Raw genomic sequence first — 25,094 nt, forward strand, 5'->3', positions numbered from 1 at the left:
GTCTACAAGTCATAAAAGAGCCAAGGTTGCCTACACCTGGTCTAGTCTAATGAAGAGAAGGGCAAGGGATGACATGATAGCAGTGTTCCAATATCTCAGGGGTTGCCACAAAGAAGATGGAATCAAGCTATTCTCCAAAGCACTTGAAGTCAAGACAAGAAGCAATAGATGGAAACTAGCAAAAGAGAGAAGCAACCTAGTACTAAGGAGAAATTTTCTGACAGTTAGAACAATTTATCAGTGGAACAACCTGCCTCCAGAAGCTGTGAATGCTCCAACACTGGAAGTTTTTAAGAGACTGGACAGCCATTTGTCTGAAATGGTATAGGGTTTCCTGACTGAGCAGGGGGTTGGACTAGTGGTGGGATTCAGCCGGTTTGCACCACTTCAGCAGAACTGTTAGCTAATTTTATATTGTCCAGGCCCAGAATGAACTTCCAGAAGTGGCATCCACCCAGAGAACCAATTGTTCATATATTTGAATCCCACCACTGGGTTGGACTAGATGACCTCCAAGGTCCCTTCTAACATTACTATTATTATTGTTGTTGTTGTTGTTGTTGTTGTTGTTATTGTTGTTAGATACTGGGTTCGTTGCTTGATTGACGAGGTGAGTGAGTTCAGCAAGAATCATTCTTTATTTGGTTGCAGGAACTGAACTGAGAAACAGGACTGTGAATGCAGCAATTTATACCCTGGCCTCTAGGCAGTGGCCAATATGTTTAAAGCAACCTACTGCCGCCCTAGAAGCAGCCAATGGCGGTGCTGGAGACGGGTTGTCCGAGGAGCTGGAGCCATTACCCAGCTTCCCTGCTTGAGCAACTTTCCAGCAATTAACCCCACGTGATATTCCTAAGCAAGACAAAGCCCAATACATTACACCCCTCCCCCCTAGAATGTACACAAATTATAACAACAAAAGGAATGATTACAGCAATTACAAGTTTTCAGAGATACAGAAATAATATGCAATGTACACATTTTCCGTTCTTGCTAATACAGAGGCTCTCCTGGCTAGCAGCAATCAAGGACACATACATTATAGCTCAGTTATTTTGGAACAAAATCTTGTAAATACGCAGGAGGCTTGCAAACCCTCATGGAATGCCTAGGAAAGCCAGGCAGTCCCTGGCCTACCAGCTTGCCCGCTGGGCTGGGCAGACCAGGGTCCATAAGTTCAAGTGAGTCTGGCTGACTCGGAATTCTCTGGCTGCCCATTTCCGGTCGGCCCAATCCAGAGTCCCATCTTTCCGCAGAGTTAGCACAGTGGCTGTAGTGTTCTGGTTGGCTTTCTCCTGGGCTTTGTCCCCCTATGGCCACCTCCCCATTGCTACGACTGCCTGGGACCTCAGAGCATATGGATTGATCAGCCTGGTTGCCGGTTTGAAGTCCGTGGATGGAACCTGGGATGAAGTCCTCGCTTTGTGGCTGTTCTGGAAAATGCTTTCTAAGCTGATCGATATGGCAGCGAAAGACTTGCCTGCCCTCTAGGTCCACTTTGTATGAGTGGGGGCCCGATGTTTTGGTCATTTTCCCTGGCACCCACAATTTCCCATGCTCATAGTTCCGGGCCCACACCCTGTCGCTGACTTGCAGCCCCCTCAGGGGTTTTGGGTGAGAGGCCTCAGCTGCCACCTGGTCTGGGTGCAACCTGCCCAGTTTTGTGATTAGTCGCCTCCCCCAGCACAGCTCTGCTGGGCTTTTGCCCATTGCTGTGCACGGTGTGGAATGTTGGCAGACCAAAAAGTCGGCCAGTCTGTGGTGCCAGTCCCCAGTCACTAAGTGTTTCAATGATTCTTTCATGGTGTGCACCATTCGTTCGGCTTGACCATTACTAGATGGATGAAATGGAGCCGATGTCGCATGCCTAATGAGGTTTGCCCTCAGAAAAGCCTGAAATTCTGCTGCAGTAAATTAGGCCCCATTGTCCGGTAGCCTGTGCATTGCAAAGAGTTTCCTAAGCACCTGGATGGTTCTAGCAGTAGTCATATTTGTTATTGGTTTAACTTCCAGCCATTTAGAGTGGCTGTCGACCACTATAAGAAATAACTGTCCCTGAAAGGGCCCAGCGAAGTCTATATGAATCCTCAAACAGGGTGTGTGTGTCTCCTTCCACCTGTGGATGGGCGCGTCCGGCATTTCAGGCCTAGACTGCTGGCATGTGTAACACCTGTGTACTTGAGCTTCGATGGCTTTATCTAATCCTGGCCACCATAAATAGCTTCGTGCCAAAGCTTTCATATGAACAATACCCAGATGACCTTCATGAAGCAATTGCAATAACCTGTCCCTTAATGAGGTGGGAACAATGACCCTTTTCCCCCAAAGAATACAACCCTTATGAGCTGAGAGCTCATGTCTCCTTGTGAAGTAGCTCTGGAACTCACGACCTGGGCTTTTCTCTAGCCACCCTGTGTATACGCAAGACAGTACTCTGCTTAATCTTGTCTGCCGCCGTTTCCGTGGCTATGTCCTCTGCGTGGTGGGGAAACTCCAGCAAGTCCTGAATGGACAAAACGCGGGCCACTGGGGCCGGATCTGGCTCAATGTGAGGCAGTGGAAGTCTGCTCAGGCCATCTGCATGGCCTATATCCTTGTTGGGTTTGAGAATTAGCTTAAAGCTGTAAGCTAATAAAAAATGGACCATCTCAACATTCTAGGGGATAAGATGTGGGGTGTCTGTCTGTAGTGAATAACTCCAGTAGCGGTTTATGGTCTGTGAAGACCATGAAGTCCCTGCCATATAAGTAGTCGTGGAATTTTTTTATTCCAGCTACTATGGCCAAATGACTCGTCAATTTGTGCATAATTACACTCAGCGGAGAACAGTGTTCTCAAATAAAAAGCAATTGGAACTTGAGTCCCATTGCTCTCCAAGTGACTAAGGACAGCCCCCACCCCGTATGGGGACACATCACACACAAGGCATACCAGCATCGATTTCTTAAGGTGAGTGATCGTGGAACTGACAGACAGTAGAGCCTTCAATTCCTGAAAACTTCTTTTGTGAACACTAGTCCACTTCCATGCAGTATTTTTGTCCAAGAGCCAGTGTAATGGCTCTGTCACTGCAGCCTTGTTAGGAAGGAACACATGGTAAAAATTTAGGAGGCCTAGGAATGCCTGAAGCTCTCCCTTCGTTTTGGGACTGGGTGCCAGCTGAATGGCTTTCACTTTTGACTCAGCAGGGTGGATGCCGTCGGCATCTATATGGAAACCCAAGAACTCAGTTGAGGGGACTCCAATACTACACTTATTCTTTTTAAGCTTGAGGCCTGCTTTGCGCAGCCTTTGAAGGACAACTCTGAGCCTCCTTGCTAGCACCTCAGTGGACTCACAGGCAATGAGCATGTCATCAAAATAGGGGCAAACCCCCGGAATGCCCTTGAGCGTCCACTCCATAATGCCTTGAAAAATGCTGGAGGCTATGCCGACCCCGAATTGCAGGTGTTTTACTTTAAATGCCCCCCTGTGGGTTACAATTGTCTGTGCCATGGCTGTGGCCTCGTTAACAGGAAGCTGTTGGTAGGCCTGAGCCAAATCTAATTTTGCAAAAATTGTACCACCTTGCAAGGATGCCAGGATGTGGCTTACTACTGGTACCGGGTATGCATGCTGTTTGAGTGCATGATTAATTGTGCATTTGTAATCGGTGTTACGATTGGGGTCTCCCATTCACCTCGATCTACTGGCTGAAGTACGCCCTATTCTACAAGTTTATCTAACTCAGCCTTTATTTTGTGTTTAAGTGCAAATGGCACCCTATGAGGTTTAATCCTGACCGGCACTACAATAAGATCTAGTTTAAATGTTATTGGTGGGCCCGTGTACATCCCCAGAGCTGAGTCAAACACATCTGTGAATTCCTCGCATACTGTCGCTAGACTCACGACTTGCATCTGGTTGATTCCAGTTACTTGGATGCCTAGTGCATCAAACCAGTCGAGCCCAATCAGACTTGTTCGCTGACTCCCTACTACAACAACATCCAGGTGCCCAGAAAAACCCTTAAATTTAACGGCTAGTGTGGCCTCACCCTTGACTGCGACTGTAGCATTCTGGAAGTTGGTTAGTATAATGTCAGATGGCCTCAGCTTGGCCCATCTCTTGCTGAGATTGCAGACGAAATTAAATGTCTCAAGTGAAATAATGGATACGGCTGAGCCCATGTCCAGCTCCATCTTGCAGGGGACCCCTTGCAGCTCCACCTGAAGTCTAAACTTCGGCTTAATAGGGTGGCGAGTTCCTGTGCAGCAAATGCTTCTGCGGCTGGAGCAAAAACCTACACTATACTGTCCTGGGGCCCCAGTACCTCTCCTCATCGGAATGTCCGACTGGCAATTCGATTGCCGGTCCCTTTGGCAACCTCTGCAGATGGATACAATGTGGCCGGTCTTTCCGCAGGCCTGACACGTGGCTGGCCAGAACCTACAGTCCATGCATTGATAGCAGCCACCCCATCCTGGGCACCTAAGGAAGGGATCTGCCTTGTAAGTTGCCCCTTGTTGCTTGTCACTGTGATGCTGTTGGTCGTTGTGTCTTTGTGGCTTGTCGACTTCTGTGTTGTCTTCTGGGTCTTCTGTGTGTTTGGCGTCCTCCTGGTGGACAGCTTCCTTGTGCTGTGCTGTTTTGGCGGGCCGCATGGCTGATATGGCCCTGCCGGTGGCTTCGTCCATCATGATCTCTTTCAGCACGTCTGGGAATGACAGAATCTCTTTGGTGAAGACTTTTTGCTATAATTCTTGATTCCGGAGACCACAGACAAGCCAGTCTCATAGCCTCTCCTCGACGTCGGAGAACTGGCACAGGCGTACAGCCTGCCTCAATGCCGTGATGAATTTAGATGCTGTTTCACTTGGTTGCTGAACCCTCTGTTCAAATGCATGGTGCCAAGCAATTCCTGACAGCTTTGGCTGGAAGTGATCTCCGAGCTATTTCTCCAAGTCCGTGAACGTTATGGACTTCAATGGCATTGGCGCGGACAAGTTCTCCACGATGTCGAACATGGCTGGGCCACACACACACACAGGAGCATAGTGGTCTTCAGGCCATCCTCGGCAACTTGATTCATGCATAGATAGTTCTCAACCCTGGATAGATATGAAGACTATCTTTCCAGGTGAGCTATATCGAATTCTTCCAGCTTTCCGACCTTTGCCTTTTCTGCTGGTCTTCACAGCTGGGGCTTGTTGTCTTCTTGTCCTGCTCCTCTGTTGCCCAGGGACTGGTTCTCTGGGCGTGTGGTCGCTAGTGTGGCTGTGGTAGGCTGACCGTAGGGGAGGAATTGCTTTTCCCACCAGGCATATTCGGCCTCTCCTCTAGTGACTCTTCAGCTCAGTTGGAGGAGCAGGATTCACCTTCGTCACCAGTGTTAGATACTGGATTTGTTGCTTGATTGATGAGACGAGGAGAGTGAGTTCAGCAAGAATCATTCTTTATTTGGTTGCAGGAGCTAAACTGAGAAACAGGGCTGCAAATGCAGCAATTTATACCCTGGCCTCTAGGCGGCAGCCAATAAGGTTAAAGCAACCTATTGCTGCCATAGAAGCAGCCAATGGTGCCGCTGGAGACAGGTTGTCTGAGGAGCTGGGAGCCGTTAGCCAGCTTCCCTGCTTGAGCAACTTTCCAGCAATTAACCCCACGTGATATTCCTAAGCAAGACAAAGCCCAATACATTACAATTATTATTATTATTAAACAATTTGTATACAATCTATTGTTTCAAAACACACTATTTGAAAACTATCCAGTTAAATGTTATATATAAATGTTATATATATAAATAACTTTTAAAATAATAATAATATGTTATCCCCTATATATTGGTTGAACTTGTTATCTAATAATCTTAATACTGATATTACACAGCCTAAATGCAAAGGCTGCTGTCACTCTTTCCTTTCTTCAGATTGCATTAATCATGCTAGTCACTTTTTCCTGATCAGCAGAACTGGCATCTTACAGTTTTGGCAGTTAGGGGAACAGGATAAATAACAGGGAGATGAAAAAAGCACGGGATATGAGAAAATATCAGAAATAATCTATAATCATCAAGTATTCTCATGATCAGTGGGAAAAGTAATGCAATCAATTAGGCAAAAAAAAGCAGAAAAATCTCCAGATCAGTGGTGGGATTCAGTCGGTTCGCACCACTTTGGTAGAATCGGTAGCTAATTTTTTGTTGCCCAAGCCCAGAATGGACTTCTGGAAGTGGCATCCACACAGAGAACCAATTGTTCACATATTTGAATCCCACCACTGAATAATACTCTAATAATTCTGTGAGATATGCATATTTGGCAAATTAATAATTACAATAACAACTAACTATCTGGAAAAGTAGCTGCCCCATGTGTATTGCATACATAGTCCTAATATAATCACAATATGATTAATTATTGAGAAATCTGACAAGAATCATTCTGAGGAATTAGCTTTTAGTCCAACACAGATATTCATGATAATAATAATAATAATAATAATAACAATAATAATAATAATAATAATAATAATCATCATCATCCTTTATTGTCAAAGTACATGTGTACATTGAGATTAGCTGAGCCTCCCCCGTGCTCTCTCCCCCCAACACACAGTGACAACAAACCCTCCATCCTACCACACCATGTGAACCAACTACACCACACACCGGCCTCCCAAGTCAATTCTGCATAAGATTATGTCCCATTTAAAAGCCTAACAGCCCACGGATAAAAGCTATTTTTTAGCCTGTTGGTACGGCTGGCTATATTCCTATATCTCCTACTGGATGGTAGGAGAGTAAAGAGATACCGTCCAGGGTGTGAGTCATCCCTGAGAATCTTCCTCACTCTTCCAAGGCAACGAGCCCTGGCGATGTCATCCAGTGGTGTCAGGGAACAGCCCACAATGTCTTGTGCTGTACTCACTACCCTCTCTAATACTTTCCTGTCCGTGGCTGTCAGACCAGCATACCAAACCACAATACCATACGAGAGGACGCTCTCTATAGTAGACCGGTAAAAGAGGGTCATTAGCCGTTCTTCTACCCTGTTCTTCCGCAAGATCCTAAGAAAGTGAAGCCTCTGTTGGGCCTTTCTAGCCACCTGGGTTGTGTTAACTTTCCAGGTCAGATCTTCACAGAGGTAGACTCCCAGAAATTTAAAGGAGGAAACTCTCTCTACACAGTCCTCCCCAATGTAAAGTGGGGCAGGTTCCTCCTTTTTTCTCTGGAAGTCTAACACCATCTCTTTCGTCTTGCCGATGTTTAGGTGCAAGTTGTTGTTAGTACACCATATGGATAGTTTTTGTACCTCCGCCCTATATGCTGTCTCATCCCCACCTGTAATAAGACCCACCACAGTTGTATCATCTGCGAACTTGATTATCGCAGTGGATGGGTCAGATGATACACAATCATAAGTGTATAAATAAACCAAAAAAGCCAAATGCCTTGTCTATATATAACAAATTCATTTTCATTTAATTTTCCATCTGGAGATATGATAGCAGTAGCTGTGTATTTTTAATTATAATTATTGCTATCCTTCAGACCCTTGTGAAATAAACATAAACATCCTTTCACAATTCTGGCACTTACAATTACCTTTCTCAGTTGCATTGTTCTAAACCAATATCTCTTGGACAGTCCCTGAATAATGTAAGAAGTTAAACCCACATGAAAAATCAGGAATTCAGAAATGAAATTTAACCTGTCAAATTTTACCTTAGTTTATTTTTATTCCCTTAATATTCTTCAAGGCAATCATGCTTTGTTTCAGTTCATAAAGATCATTCACCTTGGAGGCTATTATTATCATGAATTTAATACCAAATCAATATTTAAGTTAAAGCAATGGTCAAAAACAATTCAAAAAGTAACATCTCTTAGAAGTCTTATAATAGAATGTAAATTGTTGCCAGGTATCTGCTACATACTACACTAAGACTCACACAATGTGTTCTTTGGCAACTGAAGGGTCTCAGGCAACATTTGGTAGGTGAGGAATATTGCCCTGGCTTCTGAGTTGTCAATCCAATACCAGTAATTTTGGGCTGTAGTTTGGTCAACCATCCTTTAATCCTTCAAAACATTACTTTTCAAAAAGCGCTGATTTACCTAGGCCTATTTCATTTATTTGTTATGTTTATCTTCTGCTTTTTCTTCCAAGAGCTCCAGGAAACAACATGGGATCTTCCTTCATTTTTCCGACAATAGTAACTCTTTTGGTAGGGTTGAGACACACTAGGTGTCCTTATTCCTAGTCCAACATCTGAACATATTGCTTAGAGTTAATAGTCTTTAACAGTTGGCAAACCTGGGAAGCTAAAATGAGCTGAGTTCAGATTTTCTTCATTAGGAACTCTCTGACTACCAGAGTTGTAGTCTAGACAGAGAAGTTGAATCAACATCATAGAAGCATGTCTGTGTTGCTGCCAGGAAATCTAAATATGTCTGTGAAATCACCAGAGTCAAGCTTGACTTGGAAGAGAGTTTACCTTTTAAAAGGTAAATTTCATGCTGGTTTTATAAAAGAGGTCCTGACAAGAATAACTCTATATAATGCTATAATATGTTTAATTTTTAAAAAATGGACACCAAATGGACAATTAAAAAAGATCTTAGTGCTTATCTTCACAGTATATACTTAGCTATGCAAAGGCACCAAGGAAATAAAATGTGACAGCAATGGGGTGGGTGTGGTTTTGGCATGACGCATCTGGCCTGCAGGCCAAGAGTTTGACATACCTGAATTAGAGGCATCTGTGAGTTTTTTATGCCCTCCAATACAATAGTCAGGAATTCAGGAAATTGTAGTCAAATATTTTTGGGAAGATAAAAATAATCCAGTCACAACTTTCCTTTTAGGTATTCCTGTTTTAGGGAATATATTTTTCCACCTTGTTTGGCTTTTTGACCATCATACATTATATTGGAATTATTTATTGAGAACATAAAGGAGACATTTGGTAAAATATGGGGTAGGAGTTTTTCAGTTGTTATTCTCCTCTTCTCCAGGCAATGTATCTGTTTTTAAAATATTGAAACTGCTAATTATCTTCATCAATGACTTAGATGAGGGAATTGAAGGGGAACTCATCAAATTTGCAGATGACACCAAACTGACAGAAGTAGCCAACCCCCCAGAAAACAAACTCAGGATCCAAAAAGATCTTGACAAACTTGAACAATGGGCCATACCCAACAAAATGAGTTTCAATGTGGAGAAAAGGAAAGTTTTACATTTAGGCAGGAAAAATCAAAGTAGAAGTACAGATTGGGTGAGACCTGACTTAAAAACAGAAACTGTGAGAGGGACCTTGGAATCCTAGTGGATGATCACTTAATCATGAGCCAGCAGTGTGCAGAAGCAGCCAAAAAGCTAATACAATCCTGGGTTGTATAAACCAAGGCACAGAATCAAGATCATGTGAGGTATTATTACTACTTTATAAAACCCCAGTAAGACCACTCCTGGAATACTGCAGCCAATTTTGGTCACCATTTCAAATAAATTCAGAGAAGAGCAACTAAGATGATCAAAGGCTTGGGGACCAAAACATACGAAGAATGGCTGCAGGACTTGGGTTTGGCTAGTCTAAAGAAAAGAAGAAATAGGGGAGACATGATAGCAGTATTCCAGTATTTGAGGAGCTGCCACCAAGAGGAGGGGATCACGTTATTCACCAAAGCACCAGAGGGCAGGACAAGAAACAATGGTTGGAAACTGATCAAAGAGAGAAGCAACCTGCAATTAAGGAGAAACTTCCTGACAGTGAGGACAATTAACCAGTGGAATATTCATTGCTACTGTGTACTTTTCAACCTATCAATTTATTCATTACAACAGTCCACATTAAGTCCATTGTGAATATATAATTGGAATGACAGGGGAAGGAAATCATAATTTCTACTCTTGGCCCTCTGAAGGAAGGACAGGTTAATACGAAACAGATGAATAAAAACCAGTAGTTCCTGGGCTGAAAATAGCTCTCCTTTTCTTTCTCCAGTTCCACATTCCATCTATAGTAGAGAAACACTAGCACCATCCGCACTTCAAATGTGGAATATACTGGGATGAAAATCTGAATCCAAAGGTTATTGTGAAGTCAAAATATGAATGTATGTATATGTGCATGGGAAGCATATAAACATCTGAAAACTTTGGAAATGCTAAAGATGGTAAAATAAGAGTTGTCATGCCAGTCACTCGTTTAAGAAAAAAAATGAATAATCCAGAGCTTTGGCCATAATATGCTGACCATAATGCTTACATTATGTAAAATAAAATCAGACCACACTAAAAAGTGGTAGAAACTATTCACTATCACAATTGAAAAGTGGTAGAAACCATTCAAATAAAAGACAATGCTGGATAAGATTATAGACAACAAGCAGATCATTTAGCACTTTACCTGAAGGGGGTTTGAGGATGTGAGAGAAGAGGGAAGACCATGAACTGGAGGTAGGTTGGTCTTTGTTGGGGAACTTGAAGTTTGATGAGCTGGAGCTGGTGGATTATGATTCTGAGACTGTTGCTGTGGTGGTGGTGGGGGTGGTGGTGGTGGTGGTGGAGGTGGAGGGTGCTGTTGCTGTTGAGGCAGTTGTGGCTGTGTTGGTTGCTGCTGGGATTGACTAGCTTGTCCCTGTCCTTGCTGGCTAATTTGGCTCTGCTGCTGCTGCTGCTGCTGCTGGAATTGTTGGAGCTGCTGGAGCTGCTGGAGTTGGGAATTCAGGGATGAGGTAGCTATAAGGGATTAAAAAAATCAAGCTGGAGTTACAAAGGATTCCTCACAAAGTCATAAACAACAATAGCCATTTCTAAATTCTAAATGTTACCTTACATTCATACTTGGCGGTCATCCAAGCTTTTATCACTCAGATGGAATTCAAAACAAAACAAAACACCAAAACAAAACAGAAGAAATAAAGCCTTTGGAAAAAAATAATTCACAGTTGGTAGGATATGTTTAGTTTAATATAAAGCCTGAAACCTTTTTTGAAAGGCATCTGTAACTGAGTTCATATGTTAAATAAATATACTTTGTTTTATCATGAACAAATCACAAAGAGATGATCATGTCAATTCATAAACCTGCACTCATGAAAAAGTCAATTATAAAGGCTCACACATGCTAAACCAAAGCTAAATAACTACTGTTTAGCATATAAATTCATCCGTTGTTATATTTTAGTTAATCTTTCAAGATAATCAAGAATATGTGCTCATCTACAATTGCAAAATAGCAACTTAAAATTGACGTTAATTCTAGCTTTTTTAAAATTCACACAGCTAAAAATCATAATCACTTGACTCCGGTTTCTTACTAGTAAAATGGAAATACCAGCATTTTACCTCAATGTTCATCTGTAAGTGTTATGGATCTTTAAATATTTTCAAATAAATATTTAAGTGACAACCACAAATAAGAAAATAATTCCTGTGAGTCTCATGGCATAAATAGATATGAAGAAATAGTTTACATTTGCTACAGATGTTTTACAGCTACCATGTTCTGTACAGTGGTGCACAATATTAAAAGATATAAAATTAAAGTAAGATTAATAGCTCATCTAGGCACCGCCTGAAGGTTCTAAATGTACATGGTATCATATGCATACTATCAAAGGAATTAGGCTGTATCTCAGAATAAAATAGATTAAGATAAAGATTTTAATAAGAATTAGAATTCAGAAGTGACAGAAAGTTTACATTAATTTGGTGCCCAATCTGTTTGCATGCTAATTTTAAATCCAACTGATTTAAGTAGGTGAAAGTATTTCATGTTAAATATATTTTGAGTAATTTTCCACTATAATTGAAGGAGGATTGAGAATTTTTACAATATTTTTTAGATTTTGAAGCATATGGACAAGAATTGTATTTGGATTATGCTTTTATGCTTTGGTGGAGCAGTGGGCTAATGCCTCCTTAAGTAACACCAGCTGCCTGCAATTAGTGCAGGTTCGCGTCCCACCAGGCTCAAGGTTGACTCAGCCTTCCATCCTTCCGAGGTAGGTAAAATGAGGACCCAGATTGTTGGGGGCAATAAGCTGACTTTGTAATAATGCTGCTTGGGGGAGCGAAAGCCCTAATAAGCTGGCATATACATAGAATGAAGGCTACTGTTAAGCACATTGGTTTGTGCTTTAAATTGTAAGCCGCCCTGAGTCTTCGGAGAAGGGCGGGATATAAATGGGATTATTATTATTATTATTATTTTAAAATTCCATTATTTTTGAAAGACAATAACTGCCCAAGTTCTACAGATTTTTTTTTCTCATGCTCTAGTCTAGTACGTTTTACAGCTGCCACGTATTGAAGTACTGTATGTCATGTAAATATGCGTTAATTTATTCAGCAATGTTCATATTCAAGCAGGAAAGTTGTTAATTTGCATATAGAGACTCACTAGTCATAGCTGTTATTCATTCTTAAGAAAAATGTAGTGGTAAAACACCTGCCATTAGAATACTTGGACAGTCAAGTTGTGCTGAAAGGTGATTGTAATCTGATAAGTATTGAACAAAGTGATGATCATAAAAGCAATATTAAAAATATGAGATTCCAACTTGAGGAGCTATCATATTACAATTAAAAATGAGAAACCCAATTATTGTACTAATTTTAGCTTAGAATCATAATTAAATATCTTGAAAGAAACACAATGAATTAAATCTAAACAAATGAACAAATGCATATTTATACTTGCAAATTTCAAAAAAGTCAATGATACCCAAGTGAATATGAAGATAATTTCATTCATAATGTTGAAATTCTCATCTGATTTTGTGTCTTTAACTTAATCTAAATATCAGGATGCTGAAATTAATGACTGATAAATGCCAGAGTTGAAATTGCTTTGAGAATTGTAATTTCATATCTTATTATTTAAGGAAGCCATTGATTTCAGTTCCTCCAAAGGTGTGATAAGCACAATTTCAACTTGAAATTTTATCCATCCGCAGTTATTGATTGATTGATTAGGTGCCACAAATTGTGATCATGCCACAAAATTGTGATTGACATATTTTCTCCAGGACTATATGTTCACAATCTAACCCTTCAGATTTTCCAATAGTATGTTTATCATTCCTATAATTACATGCAACCATCTTCCTGCTGGTCATCCTCTTCTTTTCCTTGTGTCCATCTACCGTTTTAATTTCTCTAGATAGAAAGTTGCATAATGTCCACAATATAATAATTTGTCCTTGGTCACTTTTACATCCAGTGAGAATTATGGATTGTTTCATTCTAGGTTGTCACAGAATCATAGGGCTGATGGGACCTTGGAGGTCTTCTAGTCCAATCCCCTGCCAAGGCAGAAGTCCTCTGTTGAATTCCTGTCTGAAGTCTTCATCTTTCTTGGCTTTTCTTTTCAAGTTTCCACCAATTGTTCTGACATAATTTCTTCTATTTATTGGTCTTCAGCAATCACTTTTCACATTCATTCTTAACATCTTCAAATAAATTCCAAAGTTCTTATTGAAAATTGTGGTTATATACACAAGATCACATGATGGAAACTGATTGGCTTTTTTCTTCTGCTTTATCTTAATTTTTAACTTGCAAATGAGCAATTTATGATCTGTTCTACAGTAGATCCCTGGTCATATTTTGCAGTTACAACTCAGCTTCCTTGCACTAATAATAAAGTCAAATTTATTTCTGTGTATTCTATCTGGAATGCCTATGTAAATTGGGTTAGTAATGAAGTTACCAAATTAATTATCAGAATTAATATGTTATTCTGCTGCATTTCTGTTTCTTAGACCATATAGTATAACTGTGTTTTCCTTAATATTTCCAAGGTTGGCATTCTAGTCTCCAATAATGCATGCTGCTTGTATGTTTGTCAACTTCAAATTGAATTTATCAGTCTCTTCTTCACTGGTTATAGAATAAATTTCAATGATCATCATAGCCAACACTCCAGAAGATAGGCTTAAGATACAGGACGATCTGGACAGACTTGAACACGGGGCTATCTAACAAAATGAAATTCAGGGGTGAAAAAAGTAAGGTTCTACATTTAGGCAAGAAAAACCAAATGCACAGGTATAGTATAGGTGGTAAAAAAATGTTGAGACTCTAGAAAGAGTACAGAGAAGAGAAACAAAGATGATTAGGGGACTGGAGGCTAAAACATATAAGGAACAGTTGCTGGAATTGGGTTGTTGTTAGTTGTGCAGTCATGTCCAACACATCGCGACCCCATGGACAACATTCCTTCAGGCCTTCCTGTCCTTTACCATCTTCTGGAGTCCATTTAAGCTCACACCTATTGCTTCAGTGACTCCATCCAGCCACCTCATTCTCTGTCATGCCCTTAACCTTTCCCAGCATTAAGCTCTTCTCCAGTGAGTCCTTGCTTCTTATTAGGTGGCCAAAGTATTTGAGTTTCAACTTCGGGATCTGACCTTCTAAAGAGCAGTCAGGGTTGATCTCCTCTAGGACTGACCGGTTTGGTTGCCTTGCAGTCCAAGGGACTCGCAGGAGTCTTCTCCAGCACCATAGTTCAAAGGCTTCAATTCTTTGGCGCTCAGCCTTTCTTATGGTCCAACTTTCACAGCCATACATTGCAACTGGGAAGACCATAGCCTTGACTATACGCACTTTTGTTGGGCAGGGTGATGTCTCTGCTTTTTAGTGTGCTGTCTAGATTTGCCATGGCTTTCCTCCCCAGGAGCAAGCGTCTTTTAATTTCTTGGCTGCATTCCCCATCTGCGGTGATCTTGGAGCCCAGGAAAATAAATTCTGTCACTACCTCCATTTCTTCCCCATCTATTTGCCAGGAATTGAGAAGGCCAGATGCCATGATCTTGGTTTTTTTAATATTTAATTTCAACCCAACTTTTGCACTCTCCTTCACTCGCAACAAGAGACTCTTTAGTTCCTCTTCACTTTCTGCCATTAGAGTGGTATCATCTGCATATTTTAGGTTGTTGATATTTCTCCCGGCAATCTTAATTCCAACTTTTGATTCATCTAGCCCTGCCTTTCTCATGATGTGCTCTGCATATAAGTTAAATAGGCAGGGTGACAGTATACAGCCTTGCCAGACTCCTTTCCCAATTTTGAACCAATCAGTGGTTCTGTGTCCAGTTCTCACTGTTGCTTCTTGACCCGCATATAGGTTTCTCAAGAGACAAATAAGATGGTCTGGTACTCCCATCTCTTTAAGAACTTGCCACAATTTGTTGTGATCCACACAATCAAATGCTTTAGTATAGTCAATGAAACAGAAGTAGATGTTTTTCTGGAACTCCCTAGCTTTCTCCATGAGACAGCGTATGTTGGCAATTTGATCTCTAGTTCCTCTGCCTCTTTGAAATCCTGCCTGTACTTCTGATAGTTCTTAATCCACATACTGCTGGAGTCTAGCTTGTAGGATTTTAAGCATAACTTTACTAGCATGTGAAATGAGTACAATGGTGCGATAGTTTGAACATTCCTTGGCACTGCCTTTCTTTGGAATTGGAATATAAACTGATCTTTTCCAATCCTGTGGCCACTGTTGAGTTTTCTAAATTTGCTGGCAAATTGAGTGTAGCACTTTTATTGCATTGTCTTTTAAGATTTTGAGTAGCTCAGCTGGAATACTGTCACCTCCACTAGCTTTGTTGTTGCTCAGCTTTCCTAAGGCCCATTTCACTTCACATTCTAGGATGCCTAGCTTGAGGTCAATGACCACCTCATCGTGGTTATCTGGGACGTTAAGCTCGTTCTTCTGTGTAATTTTGCCACCTCTTCTTAATCTCTTCTGTCTCTGTTAGGTCCCTGCCATTTTGGTCCTTTATCATGCCCGTTTTTGCATGAAACGTTCCCTTCATCTCTCTAATTTTCTTGAAGAGATCTCTAGTCCTCCCTATTCTATTGTTTTCTTCTATTTCTTTGCACTGTTCATTTAAGAAGGTATTCTTATCTCTTCTAGCTATTCTCTGGAATTCTCCATTCAATTGGGTGTATCTTTCTTTTTCTCCATTACCTTTCGGTAACCATAACTATTTTAAATCACTTGCTTAATGTCTGATCATTTGCTTAATGTGTGACCTAGATTTCTCTGTTATGTAATGGTTGCTGTTACTGAAAGCCAGACTTGCTGTCTCCAGCTGATAATTAGGTTTGGGGCGGGAAACTGTTACTTTAAACCTATTGATCGCTGCCTAGAGGCTAACCGTATAAATAGCGACACAGCAGCAATTAGGGCTGCTTCTGTTCTGAGTTAATAAACTTGTTTGCTGTTTCAACATTTCATCTCGCTTAATGCCTAAAGAACTGAAGATATAACAGTGGTGATGAGGATGGGATGTGCTGCTTCATCATTAAGAGTCTGAAATCACTAGGAGGTGAAGCCAGCACAAAGCCTAGCAGGGACTATGTTCCCCTCCCCCTTGGTCTGCCAGCAAGACACGCTGGAGACCACCTTGCCCTAAGGATCCATCCTAGGGCCTACACAGAAGCCAGCAGCACAAAGCAATGCAAGAAACAAGAAATGCAAGCAACTCACCATGGCGGAAGTGGGGAAACTCAAAGAGTTTGACATCACACACCTGGAGAGATGGGCGTCCTACATTTCCTGTGTCAAAAATTACCTCCGCGCCAACTAGGTCGGCGAAGATGGGCTGAAGGCTGTGACCCTCCTCTGTGTGTGCAGCCCCTTCACCTTCAAAATTGCTGAGAACCTGGTTGCCCCGATGCCACTTGAGTCCGTCACCTACACGGACTTGAAGAAGAAGCTCTGAGACCACTTTGAGCCCAAATTATCCATCATAGCATGGAGGCATGCTTTTGAGCAGTGGGAGCAACAGCCTGGCGAGAGTGCTACAGAATTCATTGCCACTCTTCATCAAGCATCCCGACTCTGCAATTTCATGGATTTGGAGGAAAGACTAAGAGACCGTTTAGTCTGTGGACTCCAGAACCGAGAGCTCCAACAAAAACTGTTTGCCAAGGAGACTCTCTTGCTACAGGAAGCCTTGAAGGAGGTCATGGCAGATGAAGCCACTGGAGGGTCCGTTAAAGTGCTGCAGCCTTCCAAAAGCACTTCAAGCGCCAAAGCTGTCCACCACGAGGATGCCGAATGGATGGAAGAGACTGACTCAGACTACGAAGTTGACAAGCTACAGAAGCACCAGGAGAAGGGACTGCAGCCAGCTGAGAAGGCAGTTCCATTCCTTAGATGCATGGGCTGCAGAAGCCACCATCAACGCATGGAATGCCGATTCTGAACAGCCATGTGCTGGGCCTGCGGCAAACCAGGCCACATTGCCACTGTCTGCAGAGGTCACCAGAGGGACCGTCCACAGGAAGACCCAGTCAGGAGAGGTACTGGAGCCCCAGGGCAACACCGAGTAGGGTTCTGCTCCAGACAGAGGAGCATGTTCTGCACTGGTGCCCATCACCCCTTTAAACAGAAGCTTCTACTTCAGGTCAAGCTTCAGGAAGTTCCGTGCAAAATGGAACTGGACACAGGCTCAGCCATGTCCATCATCTCCATAGGGACATTGAGACACATTTGCAACTGCAGCAACAGATGGGTCAAGGGTGAAGCCACACTTCTGGTGAATTTCAAGGGGTTTGCAGACCCACTAGATCTTGTAGTGGTGGAAGGCCAATGCACGAGTCTCATAGGGCTTGATTGGTTTGATGCATTGGGCATTCAAGTAACTGGCATTCACTGAACACAAGCAGCAGACTTGTCTTCAGTCTGCCAAGAGTTCACAGATGTTTTCACTTCAGGCCTAGAGGAGTACAAGGATCCTCTGATAGCCTTTAAGCTTGATCCCCTGGTAACGCCAATACGGATCAAGCCTCGTCGAGTGCCTTTCACTTTAAAACCCAAAATCGACACAGAGCTGGACAAGCTGGTCAGTCAGGGGGTATTGCAGCCTGTAGACAGTGGGGTGTGGGAGACCCCCATAGTAATGCCACTTAAGAACAATGGAGAAGTATGCATATGTGCTGACTATAAGTGTACCATTAACCAGGCACTTCAACAGCATGTGTACCAGGTGCCAGTTGTCAGCCATATTTTGGCCTTATTGCAAGGAGGCCACATGTTTGCCAAATTTGATTTGGTGCAGGCCTACCAACAGCTGCCAGTGGACGAGGCCACGGCAGCCACCCAAACCACTGTCACCCATCGGGGGGCCTTCAAGGTCAAGCACCTACAGTTTGGGGTGAGCGTAGCCCCAGGGATTTTCCAGGAGTAATGGATCGCACGCTCAAGGGCATTCCAGGGGTATGCCCCTACTTCGATGGTGTACTCATTGCAGGGGAATCTGTAGAGGTACTGGCTGAACGGCTTAGAGCCATCCTTCAGCGGTTCTGCTCAGCAGGACTTAAATTAAAAAAAGAAAAGTGCAAGATTGGGGTAGAGTCAACTGAGTTCCTGGGGTTCCACATGGATGCTGATGGCATTCATCCGGCAGACTCAAAGCTAAAAGCAATTCAGCAGGCCCCAAGTGCAAAGTCCAAGGGAGAGCTTCAAGCCTTCTTGGGTCTTCTTAATTTTTATAATGCATTCCTCCCACATAAGGCCACAGTGGCAGAGACATTACATCAGCTCTTAGATAAAAAGGCTCATTGGCAGTGGATCTTCCACGAAATAAGTTTCCAAGCAGTCAAATCACTGCTGTCCTCAAACTCTGTACTCACTCATTTTAACGAGAAGCTGCCAGGCTGCATCACATGTGATGCATAACCATATGGGATTGGGGCTGTGTTGAGCCATTTGTCAGCTGATGGGAAACAGTCTCCCATCACCTACTATTCGAGGAGCCTGTCATCTGCAGAGCACAATTATGTGCAGATTGACAAGGAGGCCTTGGCCATTGTAGCCAGAGTTAAAAAGTTCCATGACTATTTGTATGGCCGCCACTTCATGGTCTTTATGGACCACAAGCCACTTCTAGGGTTGTTCACTATGAACAAGCAGAAACCTTAGATTCTGTCTCCTCGAATGCTGAGGTGATCTATATTCCTTTCAGCCTACAGCTAAAAACCGGGCAAAGAAATGGGCCATGCAGATGGCCTTAGCAGATTGCCCCTGCCAAACGTGGAGCCAGCTCCAGCTCCGGCTGCACGCATCCTGACTATACAGGATTTGCCAGTCTCCTCTCCATGCTGGAGAGACAGCAGCTGACAAAGCACTTAGCCACATGTTAAATTTGGTACACACAGGATGGTTGGACAAATGTCCAGGGCCAGAATTTCAGAGTTTCTTCATGAGGAAAGATGAGCTTTCAGCTCATAAAAGATGCATTCTTTGAGGAAGTAGGATCATAGTCCCAGCTCTTTAAGGCCCAGAGTTCTTGAGTCTCTGTATGAAGGCCATCTGGGAATAGTCTGGATGAAGGCACTGGCAAGGAGCTACCTTTGGTGGCCAGGGCTTGATAAAGTTATCGAGGCCCAAGTACATGTTTGCTACATGTGCCAACAATCCAGACCGGAGATACCACAGGCCCCTGTCCACTGATGGGAGGACACTCACACACCGTGGTAAAGAATCCACATCGATTTTGCCAGGCCCTTTCAGGGACAGCTGTTTTTAATAGTGGTTGATAGCCACTCAAAACGGTTAGAAGTTGCTCCAGTTCCCACTATGACTACTGCCAGGACCATCCAGGAACTGCGTAGAACAGACATGTCAAACACAAGGCCCGGGGGCCAGATCCGGCCCGCGAAGTGGTTTCATGCGGCCCGTGAAGCCATCCTGGAAACAGTGAGGAAACGTCACCCACTGCCTTGGCCCTGGCCCAGAGACCCTCCTTCTGCCAGAGACCCTCAGATCTGTCCCACTCCTGCCCAGGCCCCCCATAGGCACCCTTGATGCGAACCATGTAGAGCTGTCCACGCCCACCCAGTAGGCCATACGCACTCTAGCCACGCCCACCCAGTAGGCCACGCCCACCCAGGCCACACCCACCCGGCCCCCTGAGGGCAACCGCAATGCTGATGCGGCCCTCAATGAAATTGAGTTTGACACCCCTGGCGTAGAATATTTGCAACACATGGGCTTCCAGGCGTCTTAGTCTCAGACAATGGGGCTCAGTTCACCACTTCAGAATTCCAGGCCTTTCTCAGGGCAAATCTCATAAGGCATGCCATGTCAGCTCCCTTTCACCTGGCACTGAACGGTCAAGCAGAACGCATGGTCCACACAACCAAGAAATCCCTGAAATGGATTGTCCAAGATATTCTCAGGAGTCTTCTCCAAGATCAAAGTTCACAGTCGTCGATACTCTTCCTATCATGCTTCTTTAAAGTCTGTCACTTCCATTGAGTGTCATAGGAAATACTACACCTTTCATGATTTTGATCTTTGTATGGTCAGCCATGTTGAAAAAGAGGGATAGTCAAGAGATGACCTTAAATATAATGTTCATGCTCATCACATTAAACTTTTACCTTCCTCTCAAAGAATAACACAAGTCACAGGATTGTCTAATTATATATAAAGCCATATGTTCAGTTTAGAAATAGACTATCAGTGCCCAAAGGAACCCTAAATTTTATAGAATGGGATAAGTTGATGGTCATATTGAATAATTTAAAATATTTTTAAGTGTCATTAGAATCTCTTCTAATCTAAAAAGAGTGGACTTTACCAAATTATTAACTATTGGATTCAGTCAGCTTACTCAAGAACAGTCTGCCAAAAGTGTAAAATTGTGCTGTTTTTTTTAAAGAACTTCAGATTGGTCCATTGTTCCAAACTGTTTATTAATATATAATCTAAAATATATTGTGAGTATCTGAAAACCCTGTTTTTCTTGTGTTACTTTTCTTATTTTTTTAATTTCCATAAATAAGAATCATACATGAATACTATTAATATAGGACTGACTTTGGCATAAACTTTATATTCCAGCATTTGGTGACAATCTGTTTTTCACTGTTCCCTATGTTCACTTCCTCCAATAGAGTGGATTTTTCAAATTTAAATGTCTAGCCCTATACTGGGATGAACCCAGCCAGTTCTTCATATCTTGATTATCCTATAAGCATCTGGGCTTCTTTTCTTTGAAGTACTGTTCTAGGGTCTACTGAGTGACAGAATATGTTAGTCTGTATTTTACATGCTGTAGGAAGACAGTATCCCCCAAAAAGAAAGAAATATTTTGGGGGGATGCTAAAAAAGCAGAATATATTTCCCCAAAGGAATAATAAAAAATCATAGGCAACCCCCCCTCCAAAGTCTTTCTGCTCCAAGCAGAAACCAGCTCTGTAGACATGCAGATTTGATAATCCTTTCAGAAAGACTGGAGCCAGGAAGCTTGGAGCTGATGGGATTAGAAAGACAAGATCTCTAGAATCAACAACCCCTCACCAAAAATCCAACACAGGACATAACCATCAGCCACAGCCCCATGGAAGCAGGACATGACCTTTAGGACATAATAGGAATAACCCACCACCATTAGAATACCAGAAGGGCACACTGAACCTCAGGTCAAAGTTCATGCCACAGGAACAAGAACAACTCCAAACACAAAAGCCCAAGAAGGTATAAAAACCCACCAGTCCCAGCTTCATGTGGTCAGCTGCCCCAGAGCCATATTTCTGTCTGGTTCTGCAACTCAATAAACAAGAACCTTCTTTCCTAAAGCAGCCTCCATTTTGTTTATTCCTGGCTTGGACTGGACCCTGATGAAGATTTTTCTTTCAACAATGCTTTCCATATTAGGTAATAATGGTGTGAACTACTAGCAAATGCTAGTGTCTTGTCTTCTCCAACCCTACTTGGAGGGTTTTATGCTGAGAAATGAAAGTTTTTTTTATTTTTTTATTTTAATTTGATTTCTATACCGCCCTTCTCCCGAAGGACTCAGGGTGGTGAACAGGTCAATACACAATAAAAATATTATACAAAAATTAAAAGTCATTAAACATTATGCCCTTAAAATTAATACATATTACAATTAAAACTATTTATAAAAACCCAACCCCATCCCATCAGACCAGGCCAGCTTGTTCGAAAAAGAAAGTTTTGAGATCGCGCCAGAAGGAACGAAGGTCGGGGGCCATCCGGAGCTCAACCGGTAAGCTGTTCCAAAGGTCTGGCACGCCCACAGAGAACGCTCTCCCCCCGGGGGTCACCAATTGGCATTCTTTGATCGGTGGCACCCTGAGGAGGCCCTCTCTGTGGGAGCGCACTGGACGGAGGGAAGTTGACGCCGGCCGCAGGTGTTGCCGTAGGTAATCCGGACCCATGCCATGAAGGGCTTTGTAAGTCATCACTAACACCTTGAAACTCACCCGGAGAGCAACCGGTAGCCAATGCAGCTCGCGGAGCAAAGGTGTAACATGGGAGTATCGGGAAACTCCCAAGACAACTCGCGCGGCCGCATTCTGCACCAGCTCATCTTTATAGGATGGAAGATAAAAGGGGATGAACCAGCTCTTCATCTTTATAGGATGGAAGATAAAAGGGGATGAACAGACATGAAAATAGAATGGGACTTGATAGGTCAGTAGATTTATAATAAGATATTACATGAAATTTCTATAGGTCATTTGCAGGACAAAAAAGAGAGCACTGGTGAACCTGTCCCATCTGAAGGCACATCTGTGTTCATTTCTTTATTACAAACAGTGATTTCATGTAACAAACATGTTGCATTTTCACAGAGGTTTTTATCCAAAATTTCAAATCAAGATTTTAAAGGGTTCTAAATAGTATGGGATATCATCAGACTCTTTGACACCTGTTTGAAAATTAAAGTGACTGCTTTCCAAACAACATATTCGGAGTCCTTTTCAGATCATTTTTTGAGATGGAAGGAATTGGGGTTACAAGGATTTCAGCCACTGAATTACTTCCATTTAGGTCACAATTTGGGCAAGACCTAGGGCTTTTCCCCTTTCAACTATTTGTCTCATGAAGGTAAATCAGCTGGAAATGAAGCTGGCTTAATAAATCCTTTTCTGAACTGCAACCCTTCCTTCCCTGTGGCCCCAGTAATCACCTAGTGGTCTACTTAGACTGCCCTTAATGAGTAGATTCTCTTGCTTTGTTTTCTCTCTCAGTGTCTACAAAAAAATTAGAATACATTTTCTTAATTTTTAAACAGGCTTCCTATTATCTGAAAAGGTAATCTTTTAAGATTTCTTCAGTCATGGCCAAATGGATTGCAGCTGTATGTTTATGTAACAAAACCTTTATCAACCTGATGGTTCATACATATGGTTCATACAAGTGATTCTGGTGGGGTGTGGTGGGAGGAGAAGAAGTACATTCATCTCCAACCTCCTTCTCTATAGGTTAGGATTGCATATACTTATATTCCTGAAGAGCACAATGGTCACCTACACAAAATCAAACCACCATCAAAAGAGAAGAAATAATAAAAGCTTATTTATCTCACAATGTTCTTGTCATAGTAGATGTATTAATTCTATTATTAATTCAAGCATCCTGTTCTTTATTAGACAAAGCTGTAGCACCTTTGAAAAATTTATCTTCATTTATAAGACACACACAATAGCTGCTTCTTATATAGCTCTTGCATCAATTTTCCAGATTGTATTAGTACTTTTGTTTAAATCACTATTTGCCAGGTTCTAGAATGGTCATATTTTTCAAGGTTTATCTGCCTTCTGGCCTATTTCTAGGATTTGCTGCCCAAACATATGACTCCTCTGATAGCAAACATGATCCAACATTTTTATATGAATTAGCCACAGCTTCCTTTCTGCTCTGATCACAATTAGATTATTTTGCCTGTGTAGACTATATGACTTAAATACTGAAGGTAATAAAGCAAAGTGATAAACCAGAAACTATAATAATTTATCAGAATGAATCCATCACGAGTTCTTTTGTAGAATCCTAATATTGTGACACATGCTACTATTTACTGGAGAAATGATCTGTTTCAGTTTAGATTTTCCTTGCACTTGCTCGAGTTTGTAATGTAGAAAACTGTAATAATTTTAAAATGTTCTAGTTAAGAAAACCAACTAAAAAGCAGCAACTAATCCCACCTCAAACTTATTTTTTTCCTTTTCTTTTTAGCTTATGACAGTGCTTTTGATTCAAGTTCCCTTTGTGCACTGTAAAAACTCTACTAACTTATTTTAAAACCTCAAAATGCAAGGAAACTGCTGAAAAAATTAGATTTAAGTACTATTTCCTTCCTCTGTGCAAATGGGAATTAAAACAACATACTGCATAGAAGGCTATAACATCATTCTCTATATTGGTTCTGTTAACAAAAAAACACAAAAAAGTTTGATTTTTTTCTTTAAAGTTCTCCATATTTTTTATTTCAGTGTATTCAAATGTATGAATCAATATATTCTTTATCAAAGAATATGTAATGGTTGTAATCTTCACTCTGATTTAATTTTAGCAAAGCTGCTGTCAAATGGATTATTTTCTTTATGAATGAGATATACATGATAAACTTCTATGATGTCCTTCTTGCCAAGAAGAGATGACCCATACAGTCACACTTAAGAGAGGCAATCAATAGTGAAGTGGTGTATATCTAGGCTGATTCATTAATAAGACATATTCCATCTGTAGTCCATGTGTTTGTTCTGCATTCTTTATTACTGATTCTGGTTTCTTGCTCTATTTTGACATCTTGTGATCTATCTCACAAAATCAGTATGTTCAAATCTCCCAAGCATTCATATATCCATTTTACCTATCCATGATAAATATCACCATCCATCTTAATAATCCACAATTTCTAAAATCATTCCATTGCCAAACAAACTTTTTCATATATAGCATTACAAAAAGAGAGCTGTTTTACTTTTTTTCTTCTGTCAAATGACATATTTATAAATATTTGTACTTTGATTATTTTGTCTTAATTTTCCTCTCTCTGCTATTTTGATGTTTTGTTTCTATATTATATACACATATACTTCATTCACAGGTATAAAGTAAGGTGCATAAACATAAAGCAAACAAATTATTGACTGCTAAAATTATTCATGTTGCCTGGATCAAGTTCTAGTTCATAGAATCATAGGGCTGAATGGGAGCTTGGAAGTCTTATATTAATTTTCCCTTTATTTCTCTTCTTACAGGAGATATTTAAATACATTTTGAAGTGAATTATCATTCTCCTTAGCTAAAATATTGTAAGT

The 25,094-nt window shown here is 41.6% G+C and overlaps 1 protein-coding gene across 1 annotated transcript in view; it reads right to left on the reverse strand.

Annotated features, from left to right (window-relative positions):
• POU6F2 (POU class 6 homeobox 2) overlaps positions 1 to 25,094 on the reverse strand; it is a gene marked incomplete at its 5' end in the record, with an annotated part of 410,237 nt that overhangs the window by 116,718 nt on the left and 268,425 nt on the right. The window contains one exon of the mRNA XM_083378293.1: positions 10,396 to 10,727. Within this exon, the coding sequence (XP_083234419.1) occupies positions 10,396 to 10,727 (332 nt within the window). The remainder of the gene's footprint in view (positions 1 to 10,395; positions 10,728 to 25,094) is intronic.

This window comes from Vipera ursinii, assembly GCF_947247035.1.
Source record: "Vipera ursinii genome assembly, chromosome: Z".
NCBI lineage: Eukaryota > Metazoa > Chordata > Lepidosauria > Squamata > Viperidae > Vipera > Vipera ursinii.